Consider the following 16,339-nt stretch of genomic DNA (forward strand, 5'->3'; position numbering starts at 1 on the left):
GTGAACCTTCCCAGGAGTGGCCGGCCGACCAAAATTACCCCAAGAGCGCAGAGACAACTCATCTGAGAGGCCACAAAAGACCCCAGGACAACATCTAATGAACTGCAGGCCTCACTTGCCTCAATTAAGGTCAGTGTTCACGACTCCACCATAAGAAAGAGACTGGGCAAAAACGGCCTGCATGGCAGATTTCCAAGGCGCAAACCACTTTTAAGCAAAAAGAACATTAAGGCTCGTCTCAATTTTGCTAGAAAACATCTCAATGATTGCCAAGACTTTTGGGAAAATACCTTGTGGACCGACGAGACAAAAGTTGAACTTTTTGGAAGGTGCGTGTCCCGTTACATCTGGCGTAAAAGTAACACAGCATTTCAGAAAAAGAACATCATACCAACAGTAAAATATGGTGGTGGTAGTGTGATGGTCTGGGGTTGTTTTGCTGCTTCAGGACCTGGAAGGCTTGCTGTGATAGATGGAACCATGAATTCTACTGTCTACCAAAAAATCCTGAAGGAGAATGTCCAGCCATCTGTTCGTCAACTCAAGCTGAAGCGATCTTGGGTGCTGCAGCAGGACAATGACCCAAAACACACCAGCAAATCCACCTCTGAATGGCTGGAGAAAAACAAAATGAAGACTTTGGAGTGGCCTAGTCAAAGTCCTGACCTGAATCCTATTGAGATGATGTGGCATGACCTTAAAAAGGCGGTTCATGCTAGAAAACCCTCAAATAAAGCTGAATTACAACAATTCTGCAAAGATGAGTGGGCCAGAGCGCTGTAAAAGACTCGTTGCAAGTTATCGCAAACGCTTGATTGCAGTTATTGCTGCTAAGGGTGGCCCAACCAGTAATTAGGTTCAGGGGGCAATTACTTTTTCACACAGGGCCATGTAGGTTTGGATTTTTTTTCTCCCTAAATAATAAAAACCCTCATTTCAAAACTGCATTTTGTGTTTACTTGTGTTATCTTTGACGAATAGTTAAATGTGTTTGATGATCAGAAACATTTTGTGTGACAAACATGCAAAAGAATAAGAAATCAGGAAGGGGGCAAATAGTTTTTCACACCACTGTATTACAACAATTAGTCAGATGCGCAGGCCGTATTGCTTGACTTGGAATATTTCTTCTACTTTAAAAAGATTTAAAGTTTTGTACAACAAAAAAGACAATTTTTAAAATATATTAATTTTATAGAGGAATGATGTATGTATATTACAAAATATTCAATAGTAGGTTTCTATAGAATCTAAATATTCAATATATGAATTATTACATGCAGATACAAATAATTACCCCCAGTCATGACGTCCATATAAGTTAGTAAATATTCGATCTTCATCACTAAGAGGTCCAAATTTTGACTTTTTTGGAGTCTGAAGATGTAAAGAAAAGTTTTAATTTGTTTTGGTTTGGTTTAATGAGAGTACAAACTTGAATCTGCCATACCTGTTCTGGCCCACTAGAGTTTAATCTGGCAATAACAATGGTGGAAGCAGTAGAAGGAGGAATTCTCAGCATATGTCTTAGGGAAAGCATCCTCGTAATGTAACAGTCTGTGAAAGATATATGGCATTCTTCTCATGAAAACACCACAACATCAAAGTAAATGGAGAATTAAAATGAGAAATCGAAGAAACAAAAACCTTAAAGGAACAGTAACACCAAAAAAAAAAAAAGTGTATAAAAGTAACTAAAATATAATGTGCTGCTGCCCTGCACTGGTAAAAGTTGTGTGTTTACTTCAGAAAGTCTACTATAATTTATATAAATAAGCTGCTGTGTAGCCATTGGGGCAGCCATTCAAAGGAAAAAAGGCACAGGCACATAGCAGATAACAGATAAAACACTATTGTATTCTACAGAACTTATCTGTTATCTGCTATGTAACCTGTGCCTTTTCTCCTTTTTTCCAGCTTGAACGGCTGCCCCCGTGGCTATTCAGCAGCTTATTATATCAATTATAGTGGTGTTACTTTAGCAAACACACCAGTTTTACCAGTGCAGGGCAACAGTGCATTATATTTGTATTACTTTAAAGCTCTTTCATTTTTTGGTGTTACTGTTCCTTTAAGGTGAGAATTATATAAGTAAAACATTCATATACATGAATAACCTAAATAGGAGCAAAATATAAAGGTCACAACAATTTAATACCTGCATATATACAGTATACCAAATGAAAAATCAATTTTCCATTTTATTAGTGGTTTACAATATATGCATACAGGAGAAGATTCCCCTGCTAAAAGAAAACGCAGAAGACGACAAAGGAGAAGACACAGGTTTGTGCTCACTGTCCATGGGTATACACTGGCAGGTGTTAGAGAAAAAATATTGTTTAAAAAAAATCAGAATAAGGAAAAAAATGACCAAGTGTGGCCACCATGAATTTCTATGTAAGCTTGCATTAGGGGGGAGTTGAGGAAGGACTAAAGCTTAAAAGAAAATTAGTTTAGATGTGTTAGGCAATATTTGGGGCTTCTGGGTGCTTTTAGAAGTGAAGATCTGTGTCTAAAGGCATTCTTTTTAAGTACATACTGCATATTTAAATTCCCAGATCCCTGCTTGCATCTCTGAGATATGGTGCTGGCAGCCTACAGCAGTGTAAAGACTACAGTGACATCACTGAACTCTCGCTGTCCTTCCTGTAGGCTGCCAGCGGCAGCCATCCTATTCACTGAGCATGTGCGTAACTTGATCCTGTCTCCTGTTTTGAGCTACACATGCCCACCAGCCAATCAGAAGCGGATCTGCCAGAGGGGAGGGGGGGGAGGGAATGAAACACATGTGCAGTATGAAGCAAGGAGGGAAAGGAAGGGAGAATACCTTTTTAGAGATGGCTGCCTGTTCTAGAAAATGTGAAGTGTGACTGAGTAAATATTTGATTAGGTGAGCCAAAAGTGTGGCATTTTTACTAAACAATAGGAGGACTATTGGGCAGTATGCTTTTTAAATTTTGACTTGCAAGTCTGTTTGTATGCTGTACTGCAAACAAGGGAGGAATAGAAAAGTATCTGGGGATGGAAATCCCTGACTCCAAAAGGCAAATGTTCTGACTTTGTACTAAAATCATAAAGATAATTTCTCACTTGCTAAAAATACAAGCATGGAAATAATTCTACAGCTTCCAAACCTTGTAAAACTAACAGTAAACATTTATGCTGGATGTTTTTTCTTCTAATTTCAATGGATTGTGTCCACTAAAAAGATCTACTAGTAAAGTTGGCTGAACACACATAAAATCATATTATTCAACTTTATGCACCATTTCCTGTGTGTATATAGTGGCCTTTTAATCAGAAAAGATATCTACGTATTATAGAGAAAATATATTGGATGGTCCCATTTATATAAGGTGCCCCCTTAAGCACCTTTTGCCCAGTCCTTTGGCCCCATATGGAGTTTACTAGGCTGCTAACTTTGCCAAACTAACAGTGTCTCAAAATGTCCATATTCCCCCCCCCCCCCCCCAAAGGGCCTGATTCTTCTGAAGTCAATTTATCTATGAAACGTTTGAAAGAGGAAACTGGAACACTGAGAAAAACCTGCATAGTCTCCTCTTTTAAACATTTGACAGATAAATTGCTGCAAAGAAATCAAAAGCAGGCAAGGATGGTACTGTAAACAGTGACTAAGGTACTATTTCAAATGGGAATTTTATTGCTAACTTTCTTTGAAATGGAAAAAAGCAAATACTTTAAAGTACTTTAGCCTGTAAAAACAGTTTAGCATTTCCCAAATCTACTGCATGTGCTTACTGAAGGGCAGACGTCATACATATCAGCATGCACAAAACATGATGTGATCATGAGTAGATCAGCCTTAAAATGCTATGCCCCAATATCTAATAAGAGGCGCTAAATTTGGCCAGAGCAGTAACCTACAGCAACCAATAAGATCTTTTCTTTTAAAAATATGACATGATGCCTGCTGCTTGATTGTTTTTAGTAATGTGCGGGCCAGCCCGAAACACGCAAGTTTACCCATGCGTCGGATGGGTTTGAGTCAACACCTGCACATCAAAAGCAGGTCGTGGACAGGTTCATGTCCAGGCCTTCTGCCTCTCTCCCCGTCCACGACTTAAATGAGCCCTGCTTCACGCTCCCTCCTGGCCCCTTCCTGTGACATTACAGGCTGGGCAGGTTGGGCTCGGGCCTATAAATAGAGGGAGAGCTGGGGTTAGGGTCAATTCGGGTCGAAGATTTTTAATGACCCCTTCGATATTAAAGAAAACACAATGTAGTGCAATTATATGACCATACGGCCTACATGTGACATTAGTCCCAACCCTTGGGCAATCCCCTTCTGTGTCAAGGGTATATATATGTTCAGTTAGATTAAATCACACTTTTTTTTTTTTTTTTGCTATTTTGGTTTCTGTATAGAAAAGTCATGAAAGTGATTGACTTATTCTTCTGACAAGCAACCCAATGGATTAGCTGGTTGACTGAATAATCCATCAGGTCAGCTGCTTGGTCAACTAAGTTTAAGACCTGGAACAAGCTGCTATTTTGAACAGCATAACCAATTATGACATATGAAGACAGATAAACACAGCAAGCTCTGACTTTAGAAACTATAGTATAAAACAATCATTGCTAATTGACTTTTGTTATAACTTTGCTTTGCCTAGTTTAGTTATAACGTGGTAAAATCGAATTTATAGGACTCAGGGACGGTACTGTGGGGTGGACAGAAGAATCTGGGACTCAAGGGGGTCAGGCTGTGGGGCACTTACTTTGATTACCGGGCCCTTTGCAGTCAGTGAGCTGCAGGTACAGAGCAGGAGCTAGGGTGCCTGCATGACCTTCACCTACGCAGCTGTCTGTGCTGCTTGTTTTGTCAGAGATTTGGCAGCTGTAGAGCCGTATAGGGAATTTGATATGCTATACAATTTAGCAACGCTAGAACACTAAAACTTGGGTGAAAACGAGCAGTACAGAAAACTGCGTACGGGAAGGTCAAGTAGGTACTCTAGTTCCCACCCTCCCTGCCAAAGTCTCCTGCTTACTGATAAGCAGGGTGCCCGGCGAATCCAAGTAAGGCCACACTGTCCAACCTTGCCGCTTATCACTCCCGCTTTTCCTTCCACAGGCCGGTGTCCCCAAACGCTACTTACACCACCAGAAATGCTGTTAACCGCAACCTCCTTGCCTTGTTTTACACAAAACACCGACGCCGCAAGTCTCATCACGCGAGACTGGGGCGTCAAGCTACACGTGACGGTGATGACGCATTATGTAGCTGATTGTGGGACGAGCAAAGACTACGTAATTTAACATTTCACAATTTCGAATTGTCAGAAAGTGGCGGTAGGTGAGTTGGCCTTGTGTTTTCTCTGGTCGCATCTCCTACTTTTGTCAGAGAAAGAAAAACAACAAAACTATTTTTCGTGTTTGTTGCCTGCGATGATCTCTGTCAGCTCAGCTTACAATATTTCCTCAGAAATTATTTATATTTTAAGCACAAAGCTTCAACAACTTGTGCCTGGTAAAAAAAAAAATTATGATTGTTTAACTCCTTTTTGGCTTTTATTAGACAAACTACGGCTATGGAAAGAGCATGGGGCACATTGGGACTCTCTTTCAAAGGAATGGGACTGGATAATGTTGTTTTACTACAACTCCCACTGGTTCTGTGTAGTGTGTTAGTTCCAATTAAGTAAGATGGATGCCAGGAGCTCTTGAAATCAAACTGTTAACTCTTTATTGTCCAAGACAGATGTTATAAGCACAGGGATCAATCAATACAGAGACATGTAGATATAGCAGAACCCTCAGAGGATAGTAAAGGAGGATACCAGCGGTTTATCCCACCTCTTGGTAGAGTCTGGGCAGGGTAAAGTACCTGTCAGCTTGGCACCAGCTGTGTTCAGGAGTGGCCCAGCTTGCTCTCCCTATATCTTAAGAACCTCATTTGGGAAAGCAGCGCAAGGGTAGCAGCGCAAAAGTGAATCCTTCCAAAGTGAATCATTCACAAGTGAACTGGAGTTTAATAAGGAATTCAACAAAAGGAGCAACAGCAGAAGGCCGACCAGTCTCTGTCCATGTGAATCGGACCCAGTTTACTGGATATACCTGCATAATGTCATTGCTCTTACTAGTTTTATTTTTCATGTTTCTGCTTCCAAAGGTAACATCTTCCTTTAGCCCTCCAGCTGACTGTCCCTACTCCATAGCAATATCTTCCTCTCTCACTTCATTCTACACACTGCTGCTTTTATAATCTTTATACATTTTTGAAAAATCTAGCACCTCCAACCAATACCTTGCAAAAGCATAATGATTTTAAATCATTCTCACACCTCCTCTCCCTCTCCTTACTGCTGCTACTTGCCGCAGGCGATATCTCTCCTAATCCTGGTCCCTGCTGTATACCCATTTCCTATCACCCACGCAATGCTTCTCTTCTGGTAAAACCCTCACAAACCTTTAACCTTATTCAAATTCCCACTTTCTCCTCTTCTTATCTCCCCTTCTCTTGTGCTCTTCTCAATACCTGCTCTGTAACTAACAAAGCCACTTTTATTCATAATCTGTCTTGCTCCAAGTCTTTTCACCTGTTTGCCATAACAAAGACCTGGCTCTCTCAGAATGATAATGCGATTGTCAGCCATGATGGGTTTTGGAATGAATGGTTTAGCAGCTTTAAATATAGTCCTGACACAGTCCAGTAATATATTCTGGCAAAATGTAGTAATAATATCCACCCGCTCCAAGAGAGCTGCCCCACTATGTGGCTTGGCTGAGCGCGGTGGTAACTGGCAGTCTCTTTGGACAATTTCCGGAAATTATGCGGATCCCTCCCGGTTTATCCTCACAAATGTAGTACTAAGGCAAGGCAAGGGTTAACCTCTGTAATGGTTGCGCCCGTCTAGTCCCCCGCGTCCGCATAGGGCAAGGTGCTGCACTTAAAAATTAGTGGCCCGTCTAGTCCCAGCGCAGCCACTGCTGGGCAAGGTGCTTCACTAACTTTTTGATTTACTTTAGAAGCCCGTGCTGGTTGAGCCACCCCACTATGTGGCTTGGCACAGCGCGGTATCACGTTCAACAGGCCTCCTCCCTGGAGATCTTACCCGCAGCCGTGGCATCACCGAGGTGGAGGGAACACTATATGGCAGGATGCGCAGCCTCGCAAATGATGGCACTATGCTGTGGAGTTACAACAGAAAGTCCCGAATCAGCTACCGGGGGTCTGTAAAAAATCACATTGGGCGCCAAAATGTAACCCCTTTTTGGCTATATTTAGACAAACCACGGCTATGGACAAAGCATGGGGCACATTGGGAAGGAAGGAAGGAATGGGACTGGATGATGTTGTACTACAACTCCCACTGGTAGTGTGATAGTTCCAATTAAGTAAGATGGACGCCAGGAACTCTTGAAATCAAACTGTTAACTCTTTATTGTCCAAGACAGATGTTATAAGCACAGGGATCAATCAATACTCACAGAGACATGCAGATATAGCAGAACCCACTGAGGATAGTAAAGGAGGGTACTAGCGGTTTATCCTACCTCTTGGTAGAGTCTGGGCAGGGTAAAGTACCTGTCAGCTTGGCACCACTTTGGAAGGCAGTCTGGATAGTGAAGTCAATCCCCAGGTTGATAACCTTTAACCTTTGTTAAAAGGCTGGGCAGATCAGGGGTTATCCTAGCCTGTATCCTGCCACTAGTCCATGGCCCTAAGCTAAGGCATCATTGCCTAGTGGAAGAAATACTCCCAGCTGTCTTCTAGTTGGGGCTGATCTGCCCTTACTATATAAATCTGACTGAACTCACTCCTCCTAGAGGGTGCTATAACAAGGACTGCTTTTCTGTCTAAGCCTTGTTCAAGGGGCCCTGTCCCCGACTTCTCCAGATAGAATGTTTGTATCTGGGGTGATAATGGCTGTACTGGGGCCTAGTGCTGCACCCAGGCGCAGAGGGAGCTGTGCTTAGGTAGCAGACAGGCAGCCAAAGAGGAAGCCACACCTCCTTGCTAGACACTATATGAGGCTGCAAGGGGTGTGGACAACCATATGGGCAAATAAAGTATGAGGTATAACTATAAATTGTTACAAAGGCTTCTGCCCAGTAACAAGGTAATGTGTGAAGAGGTAGGTATATCACTCCATAGGGCATTTAATCCTATGGGTCCCTACATTTGGCAACTGTACCTGCTTCTGGCCTCTTCTCTCAATTTGATCCAAAGGATTTTTTTTTTTTGTTTTGTACTTTTGTGCAAACAATGTGTAATTTAGATGACAATTTGTGAAATTGACACACTGTTGCCCATTGTTAAATATAAACAGACTATTTGAAAATATTGTCCTAGTCTTCAGATTGAGTTCAATGTTTTATCTGAAGACTAGGACAAATTAAGGGACAACCCATTTAGAAATGACTATTGGGTATAAACAGCAGTTCACAGAGTCTTTTCTCTTAATTTCACTAAAAAAAGAAAGCATTTTTGTGCAAACTAGTGCCATATGAATTCATGGAATCTTTTTAAGGTTTTTTTGTACTTTGAGGGTACAATTCAGAGACATTTAGCAGAAGACAGTTGAATCTTTTCTACGTGTCCTCTCTAAAGGGTGGCGGTTCCCTGTCAGTTAGCAAAAAGCATAGCAGAAAGTTTTGGGGCTGCCTTTTATGGTAGATTGTTTGCAGGAACTACTCAGGATGATTGTGCTCCTGGGGAGGCTTATGTGAATAAATATATCCTCCTGTACCCTTGTGAGATTTGGTGGTGCTTTACATCTTTCTGATGGGGTTGATCCAGAGGCTACAAGGTGCCATTCAAATCATTTGGCCCATTGAAACAAAGGATGTCATAAAGTGGCTTATTCTCTATCTGCCTTCAGAATCATGCCTCTTTCCTAGCTAGCCAAGCTAGCACACAAGGGCATCTCCTATTATTGACCATTTCTAAAAATTTTAGCTATGCTTTTTTTTGGAAATCACCTATTAGTGTGTGCACTTCTGCAGTTTAGTAAAGAATATGTAAACCTTTTTTCTATCTCTAAAATTACTCAAAATATTGCCCAGAATAATATATCTTTCCCCCTGCATTCAGTTTCATTTTGTTTCTACAGCACAAGCAGCTCATTTCAGCTACTTCATAGGCTAGCGTGAACCTCCATGCCTTTTTCTGTTCTACTGCGCATGCCTGTTTGATTTCCATTGGGGCAGAGGCAGCAAGCATGTGCTGTAGACACTTTGATTGTCTTCACAGTCAAAGGAAAAATGAGTTTAGAAAAGAATAGGGGTGGTGCTTCCTGCTAGACTAGGAATTAGCTGAAAAGGTATTTTTAGGGGATATTAAAAAAAAAAGGTTCACTTTGTCTTTTTAGGATAACTTCAAGGTTGCTATGTTGCAGTTACCAAGCATATTAACCCTTTAAGTGCCAGCCGAATTCGTCATTTCGGTTCCCCCCAGTGCCAGACGTTTTTTAAGCATTTTGTACTCATTCACTTTAACAATGTTTTTTGGTAGGAAAACCTCCATGAAACTAGGGAAATTATATATCGTTTTTTTCGTCACTAATTGGGCTTCGACATACATATCAAATTTTATAACTTTTCTGGAGATATGATGTGTATTTTGGGTGAAATATGTAAAAAAAAAAAACAATTATGAAAAATTTCTGTATATTTTGAGGTTTTTTTCCATAGAAAAGTTAATTTTACACACTTTTTTTTGTTGTTTGTAAAAGCCCTGATACTCCCAAGTCCAACGATACCAAATATGTGGTGGTACCCCACAGTTCCTGTCCAGAAGTAACCCCCAAACTAAAGCAATACTTAGTACAATATCACACCAGAACAAAGCGGAAAAGCGCTTGTAACAGTTGATGCAGCATAACTTATATGTAAATCTAAAATATCCCCTCATGTTCGGTATCTTTAGAAACTACAGACCTTCAGGTTTCTAGGTGCAATGTAGTTTTCTCTCAAAAGCCAAATACTTTTTGTCAGTGCATTGTGCAATTTGGAGCTTTTTTTGAGATTTTTTTTTTTTTTCTAAAACGTAAACTTGGACGCACGATCAAATGTGGATTTGACAAAAAAAAATCTCATAAAAATTTTCTAACAAAGGCAAATTTGAAAGACAAACTTCTCCTGAATAAAATGATGCCCCATATGTATGGGTGCACATAAAGACATGGGCACCAAACACTCCAAAGCAGGGGCAATGCATAAAGGCAATTACAGCTAAAAATTTGGGGGCTGCGCTCTATGTGCACTACCTGCAGTTTTTCAGTGTTAACCCCCCCTACCTGTGAAATAACCCCCACAAACTATATATTTCTGAAAAGTGCACACCTTCAGCTATTCAGAGACACCACTCTTCTCTTTCTACATGGAAAATTGTGGATGCAGTCCCTTGCAGAAGTCAGCGCTTTGGTCAGAAATCAAGGAAAAAAACAGATACAAACCTAGATTTCTCCCCAAAATCTCCATGGCAACTACCAAAAACTTACTAAACATCAATCTGCAAGTTCCCCTGAATAAAACGATACCCCATATGTATGGGTGCACATAAAGACGTGGCCACCAAATGCCCCCAAACAGGGGCAATGCATAAGGGCAATTTCAGTTGAAATTTTGGGGGCTGCGCTCTATGTGCACTACCTGCAGTTTTTCAGTGTTAACCCCCCCTACCTGTGAGATAACCCCCACAATCTATATATTTACGAAAAGTGCACACCTTCAGCTATTCAGAGACACCACTCTTCTCTTTCTACATGGAAAATTGTGGCCGCAGTCCCTTGCAGAAGTCAGCGCTTTGGTCAGAAATCAAGGAAAAACCAGATACAAACCTAGATTTCTCCCCAAAATCTCCATGGCAACTTCCAAAATCTTACTAACCATCAATCTGCAAGTTCCCCTGAATAAAACGATACCCCATATGTATGGGTGCACATAAAGACGTGGCCACCAAATGCCCCAAAAAAGGGGCAATGTATAAGGGCAATTTCAGTTGAAATTTTGGGGGCTGCGCTCTATGTGCACTACCTGCAGCTTTTCAGTGTTAACCCCCCCTACCTGTGAGATAACCCCCACAATCAATATATTTACGAAAAGTGCACACCTTCAGCTATTCAGAGACACCACTCTTCTCTTTCTACATGGAAAATTGTGGCCGCAGTCCCTTGCAGAAGTCAGCGCTTTGGTCAGAAATCAAGGAAAAACCAGATACAAACCTAGATTTCTCCCCAAAATCCCCATGGCAACTACCGAAATCTTACTAACCATCAATCTGCAAGTTCCCCTGAATAAAACGATACCCCATATGTATGGGTGCACATAAAGACGTGGCCACCAAATGCCCCAAAACAGGGGCAATGCATAAGGGCAATTTCAGTTGAAATTTTGGGGGTTGCGCTCTATGTGCACTACCTGCAGTTTTTCAGTGTTAACCCCCCCTACCTGTGAAATAACCCCCAAAATCTATATATTTACGAAAAGTGCACACCTTCAGCTATTCAGAGACACCACTCTTCTCTTTCTACATGGAAAATTGTGGCTGCAGTCCCTTGCAGAAGTCAGCGCTTTGGTCAGAAATCAAGGAAAAACCAGATACAAACCTAGATTTTGGTCAGAAATCAAGGAAAAACCAGATAAAAAACCTAGATTTCTCCCCAAAATCTCCATGGCAACTACCAAAAACTTACTAAACCTCAATTTGCAAGTTCCCCTGAATAAAACGATACCCAATATGTATGGGTGCACATAAAGACGTGGCCACCAAATGCCCCAAAACAGGGGCAATGCATAAGGGCAATTTCAGTTGAAATTTTGGGGGCTGCGCTCTATGTGCACTACCTGCAGTTTTTCAGTGTTAACCCCCCCTACCTGTGAGATAACCCCCACAATCTATATATTTACAAAAAGTGCACACCTTCAGCTATTCAGAGACACCACTCTTCTCTTTCTACATGGAAAATTGTGGCCGCAGTCCCTTGCAGAAGTCAGCGCTTTGGTCAGAAATCAAGGAAAAACCAGATACAAACCTAGATTTCTCCCCAAAATCTCCATGGCAACTACCAAAAACTTACTAACCATCAATCTGCAAGTTCCCCTGAATAAAACGATACCCCATATGTATGGGTGCACATAAAGACGTGGCCACCAAATGCCCCAAAACAGGGGCAATGTATAAGGGCAATTTCAGTTGAAATTTTGGGGGCTGCGCTCTATGTGCACTACCTGCAGCTTTTCAGTGTTAACCCCCCCTACCTGTGAGATAACCCCCACAATCAATATATTTACGAAAAGTGCACACCTTCTGCTATTCAGAGACGCCACTATTCTCTTTCTACATGGAAAATTGTGGCTGCAGTCCATCGCAGAAGTCAGCGCTTTGGTCAGAAATCAAGGAAAAACCAGATACAAACCTAGATTTTGGTCAGAAATCAAGGAAGAACCAGATAAAAACCTAGATTTCTCCCCAAAATCTCCATGGCAACTACCAAAAACTTACTAACCATCAATCTGCAAGTTCCCCTGAATAAAACGATACCCCATATGTATGGGTGCACATAAAGACGTGGCCACCAAATGCCCCCAAACAGGGGCAATGCATAAGGGGGGTCTGTGCTCTATGTGCTCTACCTGCAGTTATTTAGTCTAAACACCCCCATACCTGTGAAATAACCCCCGCAAACTATATATTTACGAAAAGTGCACACCTTCAGCTATTCAGAGACACCACTCTTCTCTTTCTACATGGAAAATTGTGGCCGCAGTCCCTTGCAGAAGTCAGCGCTTTGGTCAGAAATCAAGGAAAAACCAGATACAAACCTAGATTTCTCTCCAAAATTTCCATGGCAACTACCAAAAACTTACTAAACATCAATCTGCAAGTTCCCCTAAATAAAACGATACCTATGTCTGGTTGCACATAAGTACATGGCCGCCAAACCTGAAAATGCATAATATTGGGGCTGCACTCTATGCACCCCTTTTTTTTTGCCTGCACCCGAATGAATGGAATACGCTCGGGTGCAGGCACATGTAGCCGATATACGCATGAAAACGCGTGAGAATGCAAAGTCTCGCGTTTTCATGCGTATATCGGCTACATGTGCCTGCACCCGAGCGTATTCCATTCATTCGGGTGCAGGCACAAGTAGCAGGCGTAGGGCTGAATTTTCGGCAAGCGTTTTTCCACTTGCTGAAAAAAATCAGCCCTACGCCATGTGTGGCATCAGCCTAACCCTTGGCAATAGAAACTACCAGAACAATCTTAGCCTTTCTAGAACAACTGAAATCAAATGAAGTTAAAATGGAATAAAACCACTAAAAGCAATCAAAGAACAATAATTGCAATGAAATCGGTGGTCAGAGCCCTGGATCCACCAATGTCACTGCAAAAGCAACCTTTTTGGGGGCACTAAACACACAATAAAGAACAATGCAAAGATAAAACACCATAAAATCAGTAAAATTCAATAAAACCACCTAAACCAACAGAAGAACAATAATTGCAATGAAATTGGTGGTCAGAGCCCTGGGTCCACCAACGTCACTGCAAATTCAGCACCCAATAGCAATAAAAAAAGTTACAATACAATACAATAATAAAAAAACAGAAATCAATTATGAAAATGCCAAAAAAACACTAAAATGCAACCAAATAAATCAGATAATTATAGAGCAAGATCAGAAATAAAGTTTTAGTAAAAAAAAAGACTGCCAAAGAAAGCAAAGAAAGAAAGAAAAGAAAAGAAAGATAGAAAAAAAAAAAAAAAGTGTAAGTGTGTGTGTGAGTGTCTGTGTGTGCTTGGGAAAGTTGTAAATAAGTGTGTATGTGTACAAAAGTGTAATAATGACAAAGATAGAAGAAAAAATTGAAAAAAAAAAAAGGCAGGCAGGCGATCAGGGGCGACCAATCTGGCAGGAAGGCAGCAGGGGAGCTCCATCAGGTCCGAAGTGCGCAGCAGGAATGAGGAGCCGACAGTAGGCGGCGCTATTTAAAGGGACAGCAGTGGACACGTCATCATCGCGTGTCCACTGCTGTCATTGGCTGGCGACGCGATCGTGGGACCAGATCGGTGAGTATGACTGTCTCTGCTCGTTGCCTAGGGGGTTGTGAAGGGTTTACAAGCGCTGCGCTGCTTTAAAAGCGAGCGCAGCGCTTGTAAACCTGATAGTGCTGTAGGACGTAGATTCTACGTCCTGTGGCACTTTGGTCCTTTGCTACCCAGGACGTAGAATCTACGTCCCATGGCACTAAAAGGGTTAATATTGTGTGTTCCTTATTATTATGGTACAGATACTCATTAAATTAATACTGTGTGCACCTTCTATAGTCATTCCCTGGTCAGCATAAACCTTAACCTTTGGGTATTCCACACCCCCTCCACACAGATGTGTTACATCTTTTTTTCTTCTCTCCATGACATGATGTGCCCCTGTTGCAGTGAAGATATTTCTTTTATGACTCATCCAGTCTCTTTAGGGCTGAAAACCAGGCACAGTTGCACTCTCTGCCTGAGGCTTGGCTAGTTTGAACATCATATCGTGCTCTCAGGCCAGGGTCCTTCTTAGCGGCCAGTGACTTGGTGTCAGTGTTCCTGGCTTCTTGCTGGTGTTATGGAAATTTCAGATACTGAAAGTTGTTTGAGGTAAATAGGTAAGGCTTATTAGAAATGTATGTGGGTTCTGAGCAACAGATAGTCAGAACAACAGAACACAGACAGTTTTTATAGACTTTGCAACATTTTAGCATACAACATAATTAAGTATGGGTGTTACCAATTTGAACAAAGAACTGTTCTTATGCTACAAGAGGTGGCACGGTCCTCAAGGCCGAACCAAGGCTAGCTTGAGAACAGCATCCATCCAAGTCTGGGAGGTGGTGCCTGGACAACATGCTTTATGGGCCACTGAAGGGGGGGTGGGGGGGGGCATATGAAATCTGCCTACACAGAATTTATTCTTTATTACTGGTGATGGGTACATTTTTGTGCAGGCTGATGATGTCACCCACTGTGTCTAGCAGTGCAAAATTTAAATTCTGGCCGGGAGCCAACAATCCTACCTTATGCCAGGAGTTGTTTTCATACTGAACTATGGTTTCAAGCAGATTGCTGGCTGCCGAGAATTGAGCCACCCATCTAGGTTATAGTATGTCACGCTCGAGGTATCCTTCTACGAAAAGAGTGCTATCCTTGATGTATGTTTTTTTACAGATTGAATAGTCATTTGGAAAGAGGAAGCCTACGGAGGTGGATACTGGCTGTATACTCTGTAAAGCCTGTAATAGACCTCCTCTGAAGGGAAGGGACCTCTGCACTTAAGAAAGTCAGAGTGCAAGTTCAGGGTTCACAGTTTCCAGCTACTATGCCTGATACCATGTCGGATTCCATTTTCGCTGGTGGGATGGCATTTCGGGGAGATTAGTCGCCCGTGACAAGGGAGATTTGACGCGGGCGGCTTATCTCCCTGTGTGTCACAGCCCTTAAAGAGGCTACAGTCCAGCAAGCTTCAGCATCACCAAGAGTGAAAGAATCTAATATGGATGAACAGGATTCTGATTTTGACACGTCTGATTAGGAGACATGACATGACATGAAATTGGTCCCTGCTCTTATTAAGGCAGTTAAACAGACACTAGTGCTTTAGGAAAAACATCAGCCCTTTGCTTCCATCTTCATTCCTAAGAAAAAGAAACAGGGCTTTTCCTGTTCATAAGAAGGTGCAACATCTTTTAAACTCTTGAGTGTCAGAAGGGTCTTAGGAAGATTCCAGTTGAGAACATGAAAAAGATGTATCCTTTTTTTAAAAGGATGTATGCCATTATTTAAAAAGGGATCCCGTTCTCAGCCTGAAAACTATAGGCCTGTTAGTCTATTTTGGAAGGGGTAATAAGGGATAGGGTACTTGAATACATTGCAGTTCACAATACTATTAGTTTGTGCCAGCATGGTTTTATGCGTAACAGATCTTGCCAGACTAATTTAGTCGCCTTTTATGAGGAGGTGAGTAGGAACCTTGATGCTGGAATGGCAGTTGATGTCATCTACTTGGACTTTGCTAAACTGTTTGATACAGTACCTCACAGAAGGTTAATGATCAAATTAAGGAATATTGGCCTAGAACATAATATTTGTAATTGGATAGAGAACTGGCTGAAGGATAGAGTACAAAGAGTGGTTGTAAATGGAACATTTTCTAATTGGACCAGTGTGGTTAGTGGAGTACCGCAGGGGTCAGTCCTTGGTCCTTTGCTTTTTAACTTGTTTATTAATGACCTGGAGGTGGGCATAGACAGTACTGTTTCTATTTTTGCTGATGACACAAAATTGTGCAAAACTATAAGTTCCATGCAGGATGCTGCCGCTTT

General features: G+C 41.7%; 1 protein-coding gene across 4 annotated transcripts in view; it reads right to left on the bottom strand.

Moving 5' to 3' along the window:
• ndufv1 (NADH:ubiquinone oxidoreductase core subunit V1) overlaps positions 1–5,210 on the bottom strand; it is a 45,032-nt gene extending 39,822 nt beyond the window's left edge. The window contains exons 1-3 of one of the 4 annotated variants that reach the window (XM_012961019.3): positions 5,124–5,170; positions 1,451–1,578; positions 1,298–1,377 (exon numbers count right to left, since the gene is read on the bottom strand). In XM_012961019.3, coding sequence (XP_012816473.1) covers positions 1,298–1,377; positions 1,451–1,540 — 170 coding nt within the window. In that variant the 5' untranslated portion in view covers positions 1,541–1,578; positions 5,124–5,170. 4 annotated transcript variants of the gene reach the window in all.
• Between the last annotated feature and the right edge of the window lie 11,129 nt (positions 5,211–16,339).

The sequence above is a fragment of the Xenopus tropicalis genome, chromosome 7 (assembly GCF_000004195.4).
Source record: "Xenopus tropicalis strain Nigerian chromosome 7, UCB_Xtro_10.0, whole genome shotgun sequence".
Taxonomy (NCBI): Eukaryota; Metazoa; Chordata; class Amphibia; order Anura; family Pipidae; genus Xenopus; species Xenopus tropicalis.